The sequence below is a fragment of the Rhinoderma darwinii genome, chromosome 4 (genome assembly GCF_050947455.1).
Source record: "Rhinoderma darwinii isolate aRhiDar2 chromosome 4, aRhiDar2.hap1, whole genome shotgun sequence".
Classification (NCBI taxonomy): domain Eukaryota; kingdom Metazoa; phylum Chordata; class Amphibia; order Anura; family Rhinodermatidae; genus Rhinoderma; species Rhinoderma darwinii.
In genome coordinates, this window is record NC_134690.1 from 396,712,031 (window position 1) to 396,729,427 (window position 17,397).

Here is a 17,397-nt window from a genome sequence, read left to right on the forward strand (position 1 = left end):
TTACCTGGAATATATGCTGTAGAGCCTGTACGGAGGGGTGAGGCAGGGTCAGCATGCAGAAGTGTTTGAGGAGCCGGGGGCTGATATCACTGCGGCCTCCACCAGGGGGCGCACATACAGCAATCAGAGTGGTGTCCTGGATATTCTATAGGAGACAATGGACGGTTAGTGGCGGGACTGACAGCCTTCTTCCAGACACTGTAGTCGTTTGTAGTGTGGCTTTATATTACACAGGTGCTGATGTAAATCTGGAATATCTTTAGGGTTACAGTTCATGATATATGTGACTTCTGGGTGTATCTGGTGATGTTTTGACGGATTACTACCCAGCCATTACCACTGTGAACCATCACCTTTACAGACATAGCGCTGGAATAAGAAGCCCTGTCAATCAAAGTTACAGCCCCACCCACATTAAACTGCTCAGCATTGTAAACAATAGGGGCAAGACAGCAGTGTCCAGTAAAAAAGACCACCTTTTATTCTAATGTGTCAGAATGTTGAACCCATATCCAATACATTACATATTGTTCATTATAACATTAAAGTGGCCCCTCTATTATCAGGTGTGTCCTGTGTCCATACAGTATTATAGCGATGGTCTACCTACCTTCCATGAAAGGGACTTGGTGTCATAGAAGCCACCAAGTTCTAGAAACTGGCGCACCATCTCAAGTGGTGGTTGAGCGCCATATTCTTCTGGGCTTGGCATGTTTAGATCATCAATAAATACGGTCACCTAAAAACAATAATAGTAGGAAAAGAAAGAGACAATTATACACATATATTATATATCAGCAATGCAGAAGGGGCACCAAAATAAAGTATATAGGGTTGTGGGCACAAATCCATACCTCCCAACATTTGAAACCCCATTTGTGGGACATTTTAACCCAGGAACAATCACAAAACCTCAAAGAAATACCTATTCGGGGGCTCATTTGCATAAGTCCCACCCCTTTTGAGGTGGACGGTTGGGAGGTGGGCAAATCCATAAGTTAAAGGGGTTCTCTTTTTTGTTAGAAGGGTCCCCTAATGGTAAGCTGATCACATGGTGACCTGCTGCTGGGAACCTTAGTCTTCAGCTATAATCTGCGGGGCAGCCCAGCAGAAAGTGTTCAATTATCCTGCAGCGCCACCGCTGGAGAAATGCAGTATTACATAGTACTTATTTAAATCAATGGGCTATCAGTGTAATGAATGATCGCGCCGGGTCCCCCAGAGTTAAAGATAATCTTTGTAGTCGCTTTCTGCTGTACTGTTGTCACTTTTGTAAAAATGGGCGTTGAAAATTTCCAACAGTGTTGGAATTTCTGTGATTTTTAGGGAACAACGGGGGGCGCGTCACAACTGTATATTGTAATAGTAACATCTTAGAAAGGCAAATTTTTTAAAAATTCACTGTACTGAATGATGTATATAATTGTGCTCCCACAATATAGAAAAATTGGTAAATTCACTGAAGTGACGATTGAGTAAAATATACCTTTTATTATAGTAACTCGCTAAAAACAGGAGTAAATCACCACTGTGAGAAAAGCCCCACCGTGTGTATTAAAAACGTATTAAACAATAAACACTGAATCAATTCGATAGGTATGTCTCAGTGTTTGTGTGGATATTCATCCGGAATCAGCATTTAAACTGGGCATAACAATAGTTTGAACCCCAAAACACACCAGAGTCCGTGATCGACACACCGGAATCTCCTAATGCTGGGTACACTGCAATGCTACTGTCCCCTATGCAAAAATCCCTCATACAAAAACGACCCTACGCGTTTCAAATACTTATCCTCAGAGGTCTGTATCTTGGTCACTCTGGCCAAACCGCCAGCGATATATATTCAGCAGCAGGTATTCTGCTGTACATCACGGAAGGATGCTCGCGTCGATGTCAGCGGCATACTTCATTTCGGGACTCTGAGTTGCTATAAGCACCAAACTCCGCCCCCTGTTCTCGGCAGCGCTATCCGAACCAGCCAATCACAAGCACCCCCTGAATTAGTGACGCCTGTCCATGTGACTCCCGGCCGTCAGCTGACAGCCCGGAACCATCATCGACCGCATCAAAACGAACACGCAGGCGCAGTGGAAGCCACGGACGTATCGCCCATGCTGCCAAGAACCAGCAATCAAGGGAAAGAGTAAAAAGATATGGAATATAGGATATATATTGTGGATCAGTTCCACACCGCAACTGGACTACCTTTAAACAGCCCTTTAACTGTAGGTACATATTGATTAGATAAATGCGGTGTCCATCACATTGTGAAGTATTGATTAAAAAACCTGTTGCACACGACCTAGCCATTTGGCCATATCAATATGCTGAAACCGCCACCTGTCAGTACAACCAATAGCCAGCAGAAAGTGTTCAATTATCCTGCAGCGCCACCGCTGGAGAAATGCAGTATTACATAGTACTTATTTAAATCAATGGGCTGTCAGTGTAATGAATGATCGCGCCGGGTCCCCCAGAGTTAGAGATAATCTTTGTAGTCGCTTTCTGCTGTATTGTTGTCACTTTTGTAAAAATGGGCGTTGAAAATTTCCAACAGTGTTGGAATTTCTGTGATTTTTAGGGAACAACTGGGGGTGCGTCACGACTGTATATTGTAATAGTAACATGTTAGAAAGGCACATTTTTTTACTTGTAGGGCGTCAAGTAACATAATGCTGCGCTATTTGTTCAGTGCAATGCCAGACACTATTAGGGTGATGGGGTCTGTTGTGCGCCGTTGGTGCACTGCCGTTAGTTTCCTTTTTCTGTTCCTTTGACGGAACAGAAAAACAAATCATGAACGCAAATGTGAACACAGTGTGCTGAAGACAACCAATCACATGCTTGCTGTCATTTACTTTCATGCACTTACACCATAGATGTCGACTTTCCCAGGTCCTCGCAACATACTCACATCTCCTCCACCGGGGTTGGCGTCAGGGCGTTGTCTACAGTGGCGCCCGGGAGTAAAGAGAACGGCAGGAGCGAGGAGAGTGAGTATCTGCTGGTCTGAGGTCTGTATTTAGGGGGTTCGGAGTCTTTATTTAGGGGGTCTGTATTTATTTAGGTGTCTGGGGTCTGCATTTAGGGTGTCTGGGCTGGGGTCTGTGTTTTTCTTTTCTTTTTTTTTTAAAGGTACCTTTATTAAGACCTCATAGCAAATGAATGAAGGCCCAATGAAGTACAGTTATGTCATGGTGCTTTTCTCTCACCATGTCAAAAGACATGGTGACAGAACAGTAACATCGGCTGTCAGACAGCCAATAGTCACTGGGGCTTGTTGGGGAACCAATCGCGGCGCGGCGCCACTTGCGATCGCTGTGATTGGTCAGTTAGTAGTGACTGACCAATCTCGGCATTGCTGCATGGTTACCCGGCATAAAGAGCCTGGTAGCCATACTAGCCGATCGGCTGTTGGCAACAGGAGGCCTAACAATGGCCTCCTGTCTGCCAAGTACGGAAGCCTTATAGTACGGAATACCCGTGTGAACGGCTCCATTAAAATACATGCGTCCGTGTGATGGCCGTTGTTTCAATGGCTGTCTCATGGATGTATACAACGTTTGTGTGACTAAGGACTAACCGTGAGGGTGAGGTGTTTCCATCTATCAAAGTGTATCCTGAGACGTTGTACCAGAGGAGCGACATTGTCAGGTATAAAACTACAAATATCGGAAATAATCACTACACCTAGATAAGTCATTTTATCTGCCCGTTGTATTGTGAAAGGAAGTACGACACTCCTGGCCGCATTGTCTTGGGGTCTGTGTTTAGTGGTCCAGTCTGGGGTTGTAATTAGGGGGTATTTATTTAGGGGGTCTGGTCTGGGGTCTGTATTTGGAGGTTCTGGGGTTTGTGTTTATTTAAAGGGGTCTAGGGTCTGTATTTAGAGTGTCTGGTTTGGGGTCTGTATTAATTTTGGGGTGTGATGAAGGGGGTCATATGAACTATTTGATTTTAATGCCATGATTTGGCGTCCTATATAAATGGGCATGACAAAAGGGAAGACGTTTTGCATAGCGTGCTGCGTGGGGGCCACCTTGTCAGACGCTTTTCAGAATTTCCCTGGTGTCCCTTTTGGAAAGTTGGCAAGTATGACTTACACGTTTGCCAACAGTCCAGATTTTTAAGGCACTCTCCCGCATAGTGGACCTAACAAGGAGGCGGAGTTTGTAATAATTTGCATTAAAAGGGGTGTTCCTGTGCGTTTGCGGGCTTTTTTATTCAGAAAGGGGGTGTAAATGTTGGTAAGTATGACTTACATAATGAAGCGGGCATTGCATTGTTTACTTTGATAATATCACTAATGTTTTGGAATCGTTCTTTTACATTATCCCAATTGTGCTTCTCACCTTGCTCTGCATAGTAAATGTTTTTTGGGGTATAGTGTAAATGAACCAGGTTAGGAACACTCTGTGCTTATTCTTACTTGTTTAGACCTCGGTGCCCCCAGGGTGTCTCGGCCTTTCTTCACCAGCTTGCTGAGGATCTGGCTCTGGATTCTGGCTGCGCTGGTGTGTGGCCCTAACTGCACTGTGGACACTATAAGTTGCTTCAATTTCTGAGAGCCGGATTCACTTGCAGACACCTGTCCATCTGTGACTAATCCAGCGAGTGATGAATCTACGGAAAACGCGCATCTACTGTGATAAGACGGTTTATAATCTCTAGTGTTCATTATAGAAATTAACTAAACCCAAAACTTCTATAAAATAGAAGAAATATATGAGATAGATAGATAGATAGATAGATAGATAGATAGATAGATAGATAGATAGATAGATATGAGATAGATAGATATGAGATAGATAGATAGATAAATAGATAGATAGATAGATAGATAGATATATATGAGAGAGATAGATATGAGAGAGATAGATAGATAGATATGAGATAGATAGATAGATATGAGATAGATAGATATGAGATAGATAGATAGATATGAGATAGATAGATATGAGATAGATAGATAGATAGATAGATAGATAGATAGATAGATAGATAGATAGATAGATAGATAGATAGATATGAGGATAGATAGATAGATAGATAGATATGAGATAGATAGATATGAGATAGATAGATATGAGATAGATAGATAAATAGATAGATAGATAGATAGATAGATAGATAGATAGATAGATAGATAGATAGATAGATAGATATGAGAGAGATAGATATGAGAGAGATAGATATGAGAGAGATAGATAGATAGATAGATAGATAGATAGATAGATAGATAGATAGATAGATATGAGATAGATAGATAGATAGATATGAGATAGATAGATAGATAGATAGATAGATAGATAGATATAAGATAGATAGATAGATATGAGATAGATAGATATGAGATAGATAGATATGAGATAGATAGATATGAGATAGATAGATAGATAGATAGATAGATAGATAGATAGATAGATAGATAGATAGATAGATAGATATGAGATAGATAGATAGATAGATAGATATGAGATAGATAGATAGATAGATAGATATGAGATAGATAGATAGATAGATAGATATGAGATAGATAGATAGATAGATAGATAGATAGATAGATAGATAGATAGATAGATAGATCATACAATCTTACCTTCTACAGATAATGATATATCTTCCTCGGCTCTGGACACAGCTGTTAGAGATGTGATGTTCTGTAAAAGACTGATCATATCACATAATCTATTAACATTTATTAATTGTACTTTGGCGCATTTTTCTATTGGAGAAAATATTTTAAAAGTATCAGACAAATTCTTGTATGTCTTTGAGGCATTTTTGAGATTATGATGTATGGAAGTAAATGCTACATATTGACATATCAATGAGATTTAATACATAGAGCGGTGTCATTAAAGGCAGCAGTAACATAATCATTTCTAATAAATCCTCTCGCCGGCCTATATTAAACTGATTTCCGCATTGCTTCTTCAATTTGACCTGCTGTCCTGACGTGCTGGTGGAGCTGCAAGTTCAGAGCTCAGTGGGCGTTCCCTGAAGTGACTCTCTCCCTCTCCCCCTCCCATCTTTCAATGCTGACGGGGCGGACAATCATTGGTGTTGATGATGGTGTTGATAACCCACTGAAGGGTTAAAAGTTTAGGATTAGCGTTTCCTCTGAGATGCGGCTGCCAACCAATGTGCCCACGTGAAAGCAACACCGTAAACGTACATTGGAAACATTTGGTGGAAATCACAGAATCCACTTACGAACCATTAGAAATTTGGTGTGAAATAATAATATTCTAAGACTCCAAATGAAATATAATAACTAGATACAGGACATACCTTATTTTTCTTGACTCATTAAATAGGAGGATATCTCCCAACACAGTCCCGACTCTTATAGAAAGTCCACCAGGCTTCTGCAGTTTTCCAAGCATATTCTGGACTAATGTCGACTTTCCAACTCCAGAGTCACCTACAAATAAGATCATTCAGGAAAGCCGGGATTATATGTAGATGTCTGTTTTAGTAACAAAATACATATAACACGTGAAGAGATACAAATTGTGTCATATTTGACCCTTTAATAATTGTATCAAATTTAAAGGGGTTGTCACATTAGAGACATCCCCTTTAAGAAAGAATAGTGATCAGCAGATCGCCAACAATCCGGTTCTTGGCGATCAGCTGATTTCCCGAGTGACGCCTGCCACACATTTTCCCTCCAATGTAGTATTGTATGCCGGCCATTCAGATGAATGTATGTCCATGTAATATATGGACGGCTTTAGTCCGACAGAATGGGGTTTGCTCTTACATAGAGCACTACTAACTAAAATAAAAAAGAACTACTATATACACGAGTCCCCTTTCCTGATAAGTCTATTATAATGCAAATTGACAGCTATTGATCCCATAATCCTGGATGGCAAATCTCCTTAGCAATATATATATACCATCAGACAATGTACCACTGTCTAACTAGGCAGATTTGCCAGTCAGACGCAAAGACAGGTTATAACACCACTAGGGGGAGCTCAGGAACCTATACATTGAACTCTATAATAAGACAATATGCAGTAAGTTGCTAAGCTCCCCCTAGTGGTGGCTGCAGACAGACAGAATTTTATCATTATGTTTGCAGTGGATTTGGAGCTCTGTGTCACAAAAACAGAACTCAGACCCTATAAAGATATATTATAAAATTATTCAACACAGAACTTTGGACGTCTAAAACAACCTGATGCTTAATGGTGAACTTTTACTTCAGTTTTAGACGTTTTGTGTAAATTTCTCCAGAAATGTGGATTATTCCTCAACACAATACAGATAATGGAATAACCAGAGACCTTATCTCCACTAGGCCTCGCCATCCTATAGCCCTGTCTGACAAACTCACAAAGGAGTCCATGTCACAGGAGGAGTAACCTATCAGTATGTTTTTGGAGGCCTGGTTTGTTTTTAAAGAAAACCTGTCACGTCAACCATGGAGTCCGATGTGATTGGCAGCTATTTCTGTATTCTCACTCATCCCATGTAAAAATAAAAAAGTATACCGCGTGTATACTTTATTTTACGGAATCCCTTTGTATTGACAAGCGCAGTCTACAACGCTTTTTCATACCTACCAAAAGGTGTACCGACGTATACCGGCCCGAAGGAGGCCAAAAGGACACTCTTTTGGCCTCCGCTGGACTAATGGAGCCCTGTGGAGACATTTAACGTATATGCTGGGAGTTTTTCTGGCGTATACGCCCAACATCAAAGACGAGCAATTCTGTAATATTATAGTAAAAGCGCCAATTTAAGGTCGCAAGCTGTTGTTGGAGTAGCTGTGACATCACGGATCCCGACTCTGAGAAAACTCAACTATGCCATTGCAGAATTGGTAAGACATTTCCTAACATGACCTCGTCTTCAGGAGCGCTTACAAAAAAAAATGGCGGACATTTGAGTTTCACCTGTGAGGAGAACTGGCTGTTTACGTAGAAGCAGCAGGCTGGTAAGGAAGGAATATCGCACACTGTCCACCGTGGAGATTAACTCGTCAAGAGCGCCCCCTCTGTCCTCCAATGGCTCTGAGAATCGCAGCGAATCTAATTGGACAAAAAATTATATACATACATCTTAAATATAAGTAACAAAGTGCTAGATACCACATATTGTATATCGTAGACAACTCCTTGTAAGTACAATTGTAATAATCAGCACTATAGGTCCAGACAGTGGTGTATACAAAGATAAGGGGGTGCCATAGCTGAGATTAGAATAAAGTCCCCCTTCTGGTGCTGCCCCTGTCCCTGATGACCTGGGACAAGAGGACACATTTCCTTTGGTTTAGTTCGCCTGACCAATTAAAAATAGAGGCGGATTCAACCCGGGATGGTCCCTTTGTAACAGCATAAGTTGCCTATAGGGGACATATGCCCTGGCCAAAAGTATGTGATCCCCCTTCTAAATGGTGGTTTTGTCCATTTCAGTCACACCCATTGCATAAAATGAAAGGACATGGCTGTCCCTTAAATGCTGATTGCTATTGCTAAGGCTGACAACCGGAGGGCAAAGGGAGCACTCTTCCGTTGTGATACAGCAAAGCAGCTAATGAGCTGCATCACAAGGGTTAAAACTGCCAGGATCAGATTTCTCAAGTGACAGCTGCAGTCCCCAAGATTGTATACAACTGAAAGTATTCCTGTGGACTGCAGCTGTAGATTAATTGTTAAAATCAATCATTTGTGCTACAAAAAAATCTCTGTGTAGCACTGGCCTTAAAGAGGTTCTCCACTTTGGACAATCCCTACTTGTTTGAAGGTTTCCTTGACAATAGGCTGAGCACAAAGTGTCTCTCTGCTCGAACCCCCAGCGATCAGCTGTGATCTGTAGGAAAACCTGGCAGTAAGTGTTCAATTTCCCTGCAGTGCCACCACAGGGGAAATTAAGTATTACACAGTGCTTATTCAATTGTGTTGTGTGTGTAATACAGGACGGGTCCTCCAGAGCGAGATCCGCTCTATGTAAACGCTCTCAACTCTGCCCAAGAGATGAGGATCCCGAACAGAGGACAACCCTCTATTACCCCAGAATTCCCTAATAGGCTGTATAACAATGGGCTTTCTAAACTGGACAGCCCCTTTAAGTATACACACAATTTTAATTGTACACAGGGAATATTTAAAGGGGGTGTCAATCACCTGCTCACCTCTCCCTATGATAAATGATGTATTTTTTTTTAGAATTAACTATCATATCCATTGTATATGAAGGCTGTCCAGTAACTGAGTGATAAATGAGGTGGAAATGAAAAATAACTTAAAGGACAGGAATGTAAAAGCTGAAAATAGAACCGGCTAAATATAGTAACCGCTATCAACAAACACTGGCGCAATGTACTGGGACCGGATTCTGTCACGTCGGATAAGCATCTCTTTCGTGTAATCCTGGAGAAACCCCTATAGCTATAGAGTATAGATAGCGAGTCCCATGCAGCGACCCGGGCGTATGTGAGCAGAGGGCTGCACTATTATCTACAAGGCATAAAAGTGTTATAATAGACCAAATAAGAGAAGTATGATGAGCACATGTTCTTTTAGTCAAAAAACATTCTGCAGAAGAGGCATGAGCTGAGAGGTCGAAACTAGTGCTGTACACAAGAAAATTGTGACCGCACTCTGCGAACACTAATGCCACCTAAGCCACTAAATATAAATAAATATGCATTACTGCTAAATCTACTTACAATAGGGAGGTTCTTAGCGCACATTTTGATCAAATTGTGTGAGCCCACCTGCCACGACAAGGCGTCCTCTATAGGTGGGAACCTACACTGCACATACACCAAGAATTTTGACTAAGCCTACATATATCTGGGGATGGTAGGAACCCACCCAGGGCAAAATGAGAGGAGTGCAAGATCAAAAAATGGAGGCAGCCACTAACCCCACATATATGAATCACAGTGGCATTGGTGCTCGTGCAAGCAGATCTTAGTGGCTGCAGATAGACTTAGCAGTGCAAGGAAAAAGGCACTTGAAAATAAGCTCGCAAGTGCCCTGAGGGCGGTCCCAACTCCAAGAAGTGCTCCCGTTCTCGTGAGTAAACCCTGCCCAATGCCTCCCTCTTGGTCTTGATTGATGAGCCCACCGTTCTGCTTTGTTAGTGTTCGGCACTGAGGGAGGTGTTGAGCAGGGTTCACTCACAAGAGCCAGAGAACTTACCGGGCTTTGGACCGCCCTAGGGGCACTTGCAAGCTCATTTGCATACCTAAGGAGCCCCGTTCTAGAGATAGGTGCGGGTGGGACCCGCATCTATCTGACATTTATGACATATCCTGTGGACATATCATAAATGTCTCTGCTGGGAAAACCCCTTTAAGTCCCCTACCCGGCGCTGGTATTAGTTTGACAGACTTCACTTGATGTCAGAATGTGCTATGTACCAATAAGATGCTATCGCTGCTCCTCCTCCCCTCTCACAGCATGCAGTCTCACACAAAGGCTGAGGCGGCTGCATCCCCCTCCTCCCTGTCTTCTATAAGCGGTTTTGCACTAGATGGATTTTTTGGATGACTGAGAAAATTTCTGAACATTTACAGGGAGTCGGCAGACAAAGAAAAGGGAGCTACAAGCTACTGGAAGGTGGGGAAGATGACATTTTCCCCTAATAACATATATTACTAATTGTCATTTCTTTAGAAGGACTACTGATTTATGCTTTATAATGTAGTAAATAATGAGAACAAGAGCAAAAAAAAAGAAAAGACTGAATAAAAGGTCTATAATCTAAGGATCCTGAAGTCATACATCACAAGGCAGTGCCTATATCCAGTGCTATAAATAATTCTTCTTCCTGCCGTCTGTCTTATCACTTTCATATACTAAAGGAATAATGTATAAAGCCCGGACAGGAAGCACAGACGCATTATGATAGAGGAGAAGATAAATGGTCGCAAATACAAAGAAGAACCGCGTGTAAAATAGAACATCAGCTCTTGTGATAAAGAAGAAAAGCAAAGCAAATAATTATCATTGTAGAAGGTGAATATAAAACATTGGCGCGCGCCATCATTTATAGAACGGCAGCAGCTGGTACCAAGGGGAGCAAAAATTGGCTCAGAAAGATCAAACAAAAAGATCCGCTGCAAAGTAACCAGGATTAACCCATTCAGGATCAGATTTTTTTTATAACTTTTTTTACTTTTAGATCAATGTGGCTGTATGAGACCTTGTTTTTTTTTTTTTTTTAAAGGACAACTTGTTCTGTCTTGATGTGCCCTTTTTGGTTAGGTTTTGGTTTAGGTTTGGTTTTGTATGCCAGTTTTCAAGCGTAGAAAAATCACAAACGGCACAAAAGCCGGCACTCATGCCACTTTTCTAAAACGTACTAGATCTGACTTTTGGCGCATAGACGGCCAGAGATGCGCCTAATTTATTAAGAGACGTGTGTCAGTCTTAATATAGCTCCCCATGGTGTTTACAATGTCTCCTAAAAAAAAATTGGGGAAAAATGCAGAAAAAAAACTTGTGAGAATCCCAAATACACTATTTGACCAAAGGTATGTGGACCCCCTTCTAATTATTGAGTTTAGGTGTTTCAGCCACACCGATTGCAAACACGTGCATTAAAATCAAGCACACAGCCATGTAATCCCCATAGATAGACTAATAGTATGGATATCTGATTTGCTAGATTTGCCCCAGTCACCTGTAAGTATTGTTGTTATCTGCTAGATCTGCCCCAGTCACCTGTAAGTGATAATATTATCTGCTAGATCTGCCCCGGTTACGTGTAAGTGCCATTATTATCGGCTGGATCTGCCCTGGTCACCTGTAAGCGTTATTATTATCTCCTAGATCTGCCCTGGTCACTTGTAAGTGTTATTATCTGCTAGATCTGCCCCGGTCACTTGTAAGTGTTATTATCTGCTAGATCTGCCCCGGTCACCTGTAAGTGTTATTATTATCTGCTGGATCTGCCCCTTTCACCTGTAAGTGCTATTATTATCTGCAAGATCTGCCCCGGTCACCTGTAAGTGCTATTATTATTATCTGCTAGATCTTTGGAGTTTGTTGTGGAAGAACTCAAGTGAACAGAGCCCGGACTTCAACCCCATCCAATAACTATGGGATGAACTGGAACACCCATTATGAGCCAGGGTCTACCAGGCCCTCTCCTCCAACATCAGAACCTGACCTCACAAATGTTCTTCTGGCTGAATGCGCACAAATTCCTACAGACACCCCAGAAGAATAGAGGCAGTTTTATAGGCTCAAAAGGGGCCCAAATCAATATTAACACCTATGGTTCTAAAATGGGATGTCTAACAAGTTCATATAGGTGTGATGGTCAGGGGTCCACATACTTTTGGCCGCATAGAGTTAGGTCTATATTATATGGTGTTGTGGGACTTTTATTACATGCATTTTATTTAATGCAAAAAAATTGTTTGATGTTTTTGTTTTCTTTTACTGATATTATTAATTTTTACATTTTTAAAAGGGTTCACTGATTTTAGCACATAAAAGTTTAGACGATGTATGAAAAAAAAGTTATACAACTTTCTAACATACTTTGTGCATCATTTGATCAAGATCTCTGCTTCTATCTGTGAATGGGAACCTTCATTGTTTGCTACCAGAAGATGATGGCCGGTCATGTATTGGACACACAGGTTCACGGCTCATTACAGGACACGGGTCTAATAACTGTATTGTAACGAACCAGATTTTCATCCTCTGGAAGTACATCATAAAGGATCCCATTCAATAACAGACAGTAGAGATCTTGAAAACCTTGAGGAATTTATACACAATATTATCAGTAGAAAAAGTCTTACCTTTCTGGATTAAAGATTCTGTGGACGGAACAAAACTATCCCAAGAAACAAAATTCCCAGTTTGGAGATCAACAAAATAATTGAAAACTGAATTCTCTCCTAGAGGCATCTGAACTCCTAAAAAAAATGGATAAAAGATAAAAATCTGAGCCCGGAGCACTGACAAGTACATGTTCTCAGAGATATTACCGGAGAGGAAAACGGGGAAAATATGATTATAATCTCAAATCGAATATTCGGGGGATGGGGGGACAGGCACACTCGCTGCCTCACCTGGATCTTTTATCAACAGGCAATATCCCAAAAACAAAACATTCTTCATCTCGCTATTGGCTCTTATAAGTACTTTAGGGCCCACTATAGATATTTACTGGTTATGGGTGAAGAAACTAATGAATATATAATGCATTATACATATATACAGTACATTGCAAAAGTATTCAACCCCCTAAAAAAGTCAATTAGTCTGAATTACAAGTTAGATATGTATATATTCAATTTAGTGCCCATAAATAAGCAACAATGTAAATAAATATATAAAACTTTGTATGCTGGGATTTAGGCAAGGGCTACATGAGGAAGAGGAGGAGGAATAGGAGGAGGAAGAGGAGGAGGATATGGAAGAAACACAGAGAGGAGGAGGAGGAGAAAGAGGAGGAGGAGGAGATGGAAGAAACACAGAGAGGAAGAGGAGGAAGGGGAGGAGGAGGAGATGGAAGAAACACAGGGAGGAAGAGGAGGAGTAAGAGGAGGAGGAGATGGAGGAGATGGAAGAAACACAGAGAGGAAGAGGAGGAGGAGGAAGAGGGGGAGAAGGAAGAGGAGGAGGAGGAGATGGAAGAAACAGGGAGGAAGAGGAGGAGGAGATGGAAGAAACACAGAGAGGAAGGAGAGGAGGAGATGGAAGAAACAGAAAGGAAGAGGAGGAGGAGGAGATTGAAGAAACACAGAGATGAGGAGGAGGAAGAGGAGGAGGAGGAGGAGATTGAAGAAACACAGAGATGAGGAGGAGGAGGACTATCTTACCATTGGTTTGTTCTCCTTCAAACAAGTCATGAACAAAGTTGTTGAAGTCATAGGTGATGTTCACCAAGGAGTCATCTCTGGCCTTCAACCCAATGAGGGAATCTCCTTCATGTTCATCTTCCCGGGTTAAAATACCCCCAAATGCCCATGTAAATGCAAAAATGTACAGCTTCCCCAGAAGAGGGCATAGCTTTTCTGGGTGCTTTTCTAAGTACCACTTCTGTTCTTCTCTATAAATAAATTTGACATATCACATTTGATCTGCATCTACACCATTCCAACAATGCCCACTCAAAGGGCTTTCCAGGTTTTCATGTAAATAAAGCTTAAAGGGGTTCTGCACTTTGGACTATGCCTATTTGTTAGATGTGTCCCTTCATAATAAACTGATCACAAAGTGACCCCCTGCTTGGATCCCCAGCGATCAGCTTTGATCTGTGTGGAACCTTGGCAGTAAGTGTTCAGTTTCCCCGCAGCACCACCACAGGAGACATTAGGCATTACACAGAGCATTGGTCTCTAACTAAGACCTATAAACCAGTGGTCTCCTATCATCAGAAAAAAACATTGAAAACAGAAAGAAACAGGGGTTTACTTGCGGAGAAATTTTTGTTTTGTAATCTATGAACACGGTAATTTTTTATAGTAAAATCCATTCAGGGAAAGTTGTCTTCAGTTATTAGCTATGTCATAAAGACATGTCAGAAGAAAGCATCACGAGGGGTCATTGAGCTGGTACTCCTTGGTTCTAACAGTAGGTGGTCCCAGCTCATGGACCCCATAAATGCTATCTTCCGATATTTCTCCATGACATGTCCCTAAATAACTAAATCGGGAGGTATTATTTAAAGAAAAGGATAACGTATCATGCTGACCTTCTTCTCAGGCTCTCCGTCAGGCTAGGAGTGTACGATCTCATGGACTCAGTCGCAGATTGTAACTCACGATTATTTGATGTAGAAGGAATTTTCTCATTCAAGTCACCCAGTACTTAGAAGAAAAATGGCCAATAACAATCATAGAAATGTACGGGATAATATTGCATGCAGCATCACAATATGACATCGTGGGGCAACGTCATGACCAAAAAGTTGCCCATGTCATTCCAATGATCTGCACAATGGTGGCACCCTGGTGATCTGATGTTTTTATCCCATCCAGGTCAAATCTTCCACCTCCGGTCATTCCACCCTCAAGGACACTACTACTTCTTCTGAGCCTCAGCTACTTCTACTAAGCCCACGGCCTCATTGTGCTGGTGGATGTTCACCTACAGAAGGCTTCTTCACTAGGGAAATCTAGCCAAAAATTATCTTTTGACACGTCCAGATACTTGTAGGCAGATCCCATTGGTGGAGTTTGTATGCTCAGACGAACAGTAATTTCAAGGAGGAAGGTCTGTAGCTCTATACAGAATGCCTGAAACCTTCTACCCCTGCACTTATAGGTATTGTCTCATCACAGACAACACCTTTCATATGGAACCCGCCCCCCGACACTCCCGGCAAACAACTGTCTTTCCCGTTGGATGTCTAGGCCAGCCAGACATGTCCCCTGCAGTGGCCACTGCAGGAGAAATAAAGTATTACATGGCGAGCTATCAGATGGGCTCTCCATTTTGGCTCATAGAGGTGGGTCCTGAGCGGAGGTCCTTCCCTATGACATCCCTATTCCCTAATAGGGCATATGGACAGAGGTTATCTTCATGGGACAACCCCTTTAAGGTTTAGTGGTCCTTTAAGGTTAATAAAACCTATGATTTCCCCATTACTTATAATGCATCTACTAAAGAAGTCAAATTATGACCCTGTTCGTAGTGACTGCTCCACCTCCATCATCACAGCTTGACGTGTTCTTTAAAAACATTGGACTGTATATACCCACAGATAATAGATCATCACTTACTCTGCCCAAAGCCTCCGTTTCCACTCATGAAGTCAAAAAAAGCCTCCAGAATTTTGCACAGGTTCATCACCAGCACCAGGTCTTGAACGGGAAACGCTAAGTTGTCTTTACGCTTGTGAATGAATTTGATTCCCTCATCCACACTTTTGTCAATCAGTTTATCCAAATACTGGACGCCGCTCGTCGGGACTTTGGCGGATATTTGTGTTAGCCAAGTCTTGACAAAGGGTTGCCATCCCAGATCCACCGGGTCCTAAAAAATGGAGATTATAATTAGCCATGCATATCCATTAGGCACATTAACAATCTGGGCAGATCTTAACATACAATAACATTTCTGAAATTTTTGCCAAAATAACGCCCAAAAAAAAAATACCACATTTGAACATGCCCTAAGAAGGAGTAAGGCAGTTGTTTGTAACCCTGTTTAGAAATGAAGGGAAAACATTTTTCCGGAGTACTTCTTTAACTACCAGTATATTATGCCTATAAACAATACTATTGAGGATTTTAGGCAGAGAAAATCCTCTCATAGATAACAGTGCAGCCTGTGGCTCCCTGTTAGTGTTTCTGCCTCCCATACAGCAGGTCCAGGGACAGAGACCTGATAAAAGAAGAGGCAGAATAATAGCTAAATATATAGGGGCATGTCCCCAGCACAGTCAGTAGCAGTGAGCCCCGGGCTGGCCCTGGTCCCAGTGGTTGGACCGTCATCAGTCAAACATGAATGTCTTTCCCAGAAATACTTCTTCTTTGGAAGCCTTGTGATCTCACCATATACACCATGGCACAGCGGCTGACAGTAGCGGGACTGGCTTGGGACAGACTGTCCACCTCAAATATCATCCTCATCCCGTGCGGTAGACGGATTCTTTCACTATTGGCCAAACAAAGTGTCCTCGTGTCATCTAGAACGGTGTTAAGATTCTCCACCCACAATGTGTCCACCGGGCCGTCCAGGATTATCCAGTACCAGTCTGAAGCTGGGTCACCTAAACAGTACAATGTAGGTCGTGATAGCCAGAACATGGCAGTAACAGATGTAAATATAGTATAACATTGTGTAATATCATAGTCACCAAAGACACTGACCACCCAAACTATATGCACTCAATGGTATTTTTCACTGGTTCACTCCAGAATAGTGAGTGCAGCTCTGGAGTATAATACAGGATGTAACTCAGGATCAGTACATGATAAGTAATGTAATGTATGTACACAGTGACTACACCAGCAGAATAATGAGTGCAGCTCTGGAGTATAATACAGGATGTAACTCAGGATCAGTACAGGATAAGTAATGTAATGTATGTACACAATGACTCCACCAGCAGAATAATGAGTGTAGCTCTGGAGAATAATACAGGATGTAACTCAGGATCAGTACAGGATAAGTAATGTATGTACACAGTGACTCCACCAGCAGAATAGTGAGTGCAGCTCTGGAGTATAATACAGGATGTAACTTAGGATCAGTACAGGATAAGTAATGTAATGTATGTACACAGTGACTCCACCAGCAGAATAGTGAGTGCAGCTCTGGAGTATAATACAGGATGTAACTCAGGATCAGTACAGGATAAGTAATGAAATGTATGTACACAGTGACTCCACCAGAAGAATAATGAGTGCAGCTCTGGATTATAATACAGGATGTAACTCAGGATCAGTACAAGATA

The 17,397-nt window shown here is 41.8% G+C and overlaps 1 protein-coding gene across 3 annotated transcripts in view; it reads right to left on the bottom strand.

The window, feature by feature from the left end:
- The window catches only part of DNAH14 (dynein axonemal heavy chain 14), a 215,191-nt gene that overhangs the window by 82,668 nt on the left and 115,126 nt on the right, over window positions 1-17,397 (bottom strand). For all 3 annotated transcript variants that reach the window (XM_075863387.1, XM_075863386.1, XM_075863388.1), the window contains exons 40-50: window positions 16,493-16,710; window positions 15,719-15,971; window positions 14,689-14,803; window positions 13,814-14,043; window positions 12,788-12,904; window positions 7,917-8,051; window positions 6,298-6,430; window positions 5,603-5,673; window positions 4,433-4,626; window positions 611-739; window positions 5-145 (exon numbers count right to left, since the gene is read on the bottom strand). In XM_075863387.1, coding sequence (XP_075719502.1) covers window positions 5-145; window positions 611-739; window positions 4,433-4,626; window positions 5,603-5,673; window positions 6,298-6,430; window positions 7,917-8,051; window positions 12,788-12,904; window positions 13,814-14,043; window positions 14,689-14,803; window positions 15,719-15,971; window positions 16,493-16,710 — 1,736 coding nt within the window. The remainder of the gene's footprint in view (window positions 1-4; window positions 146-610; window positions 740-4,432; window positions 4,627-5,602; window positions 5,674-6,297; window positions 6,431-7,916; window positions 8,052-12,787; window positions 12,905-13,813; window positions 14,044-14,688; window positions 14,804-15,718; window positions 15,972-16,492; window positions 16,711-17,397) is intronic.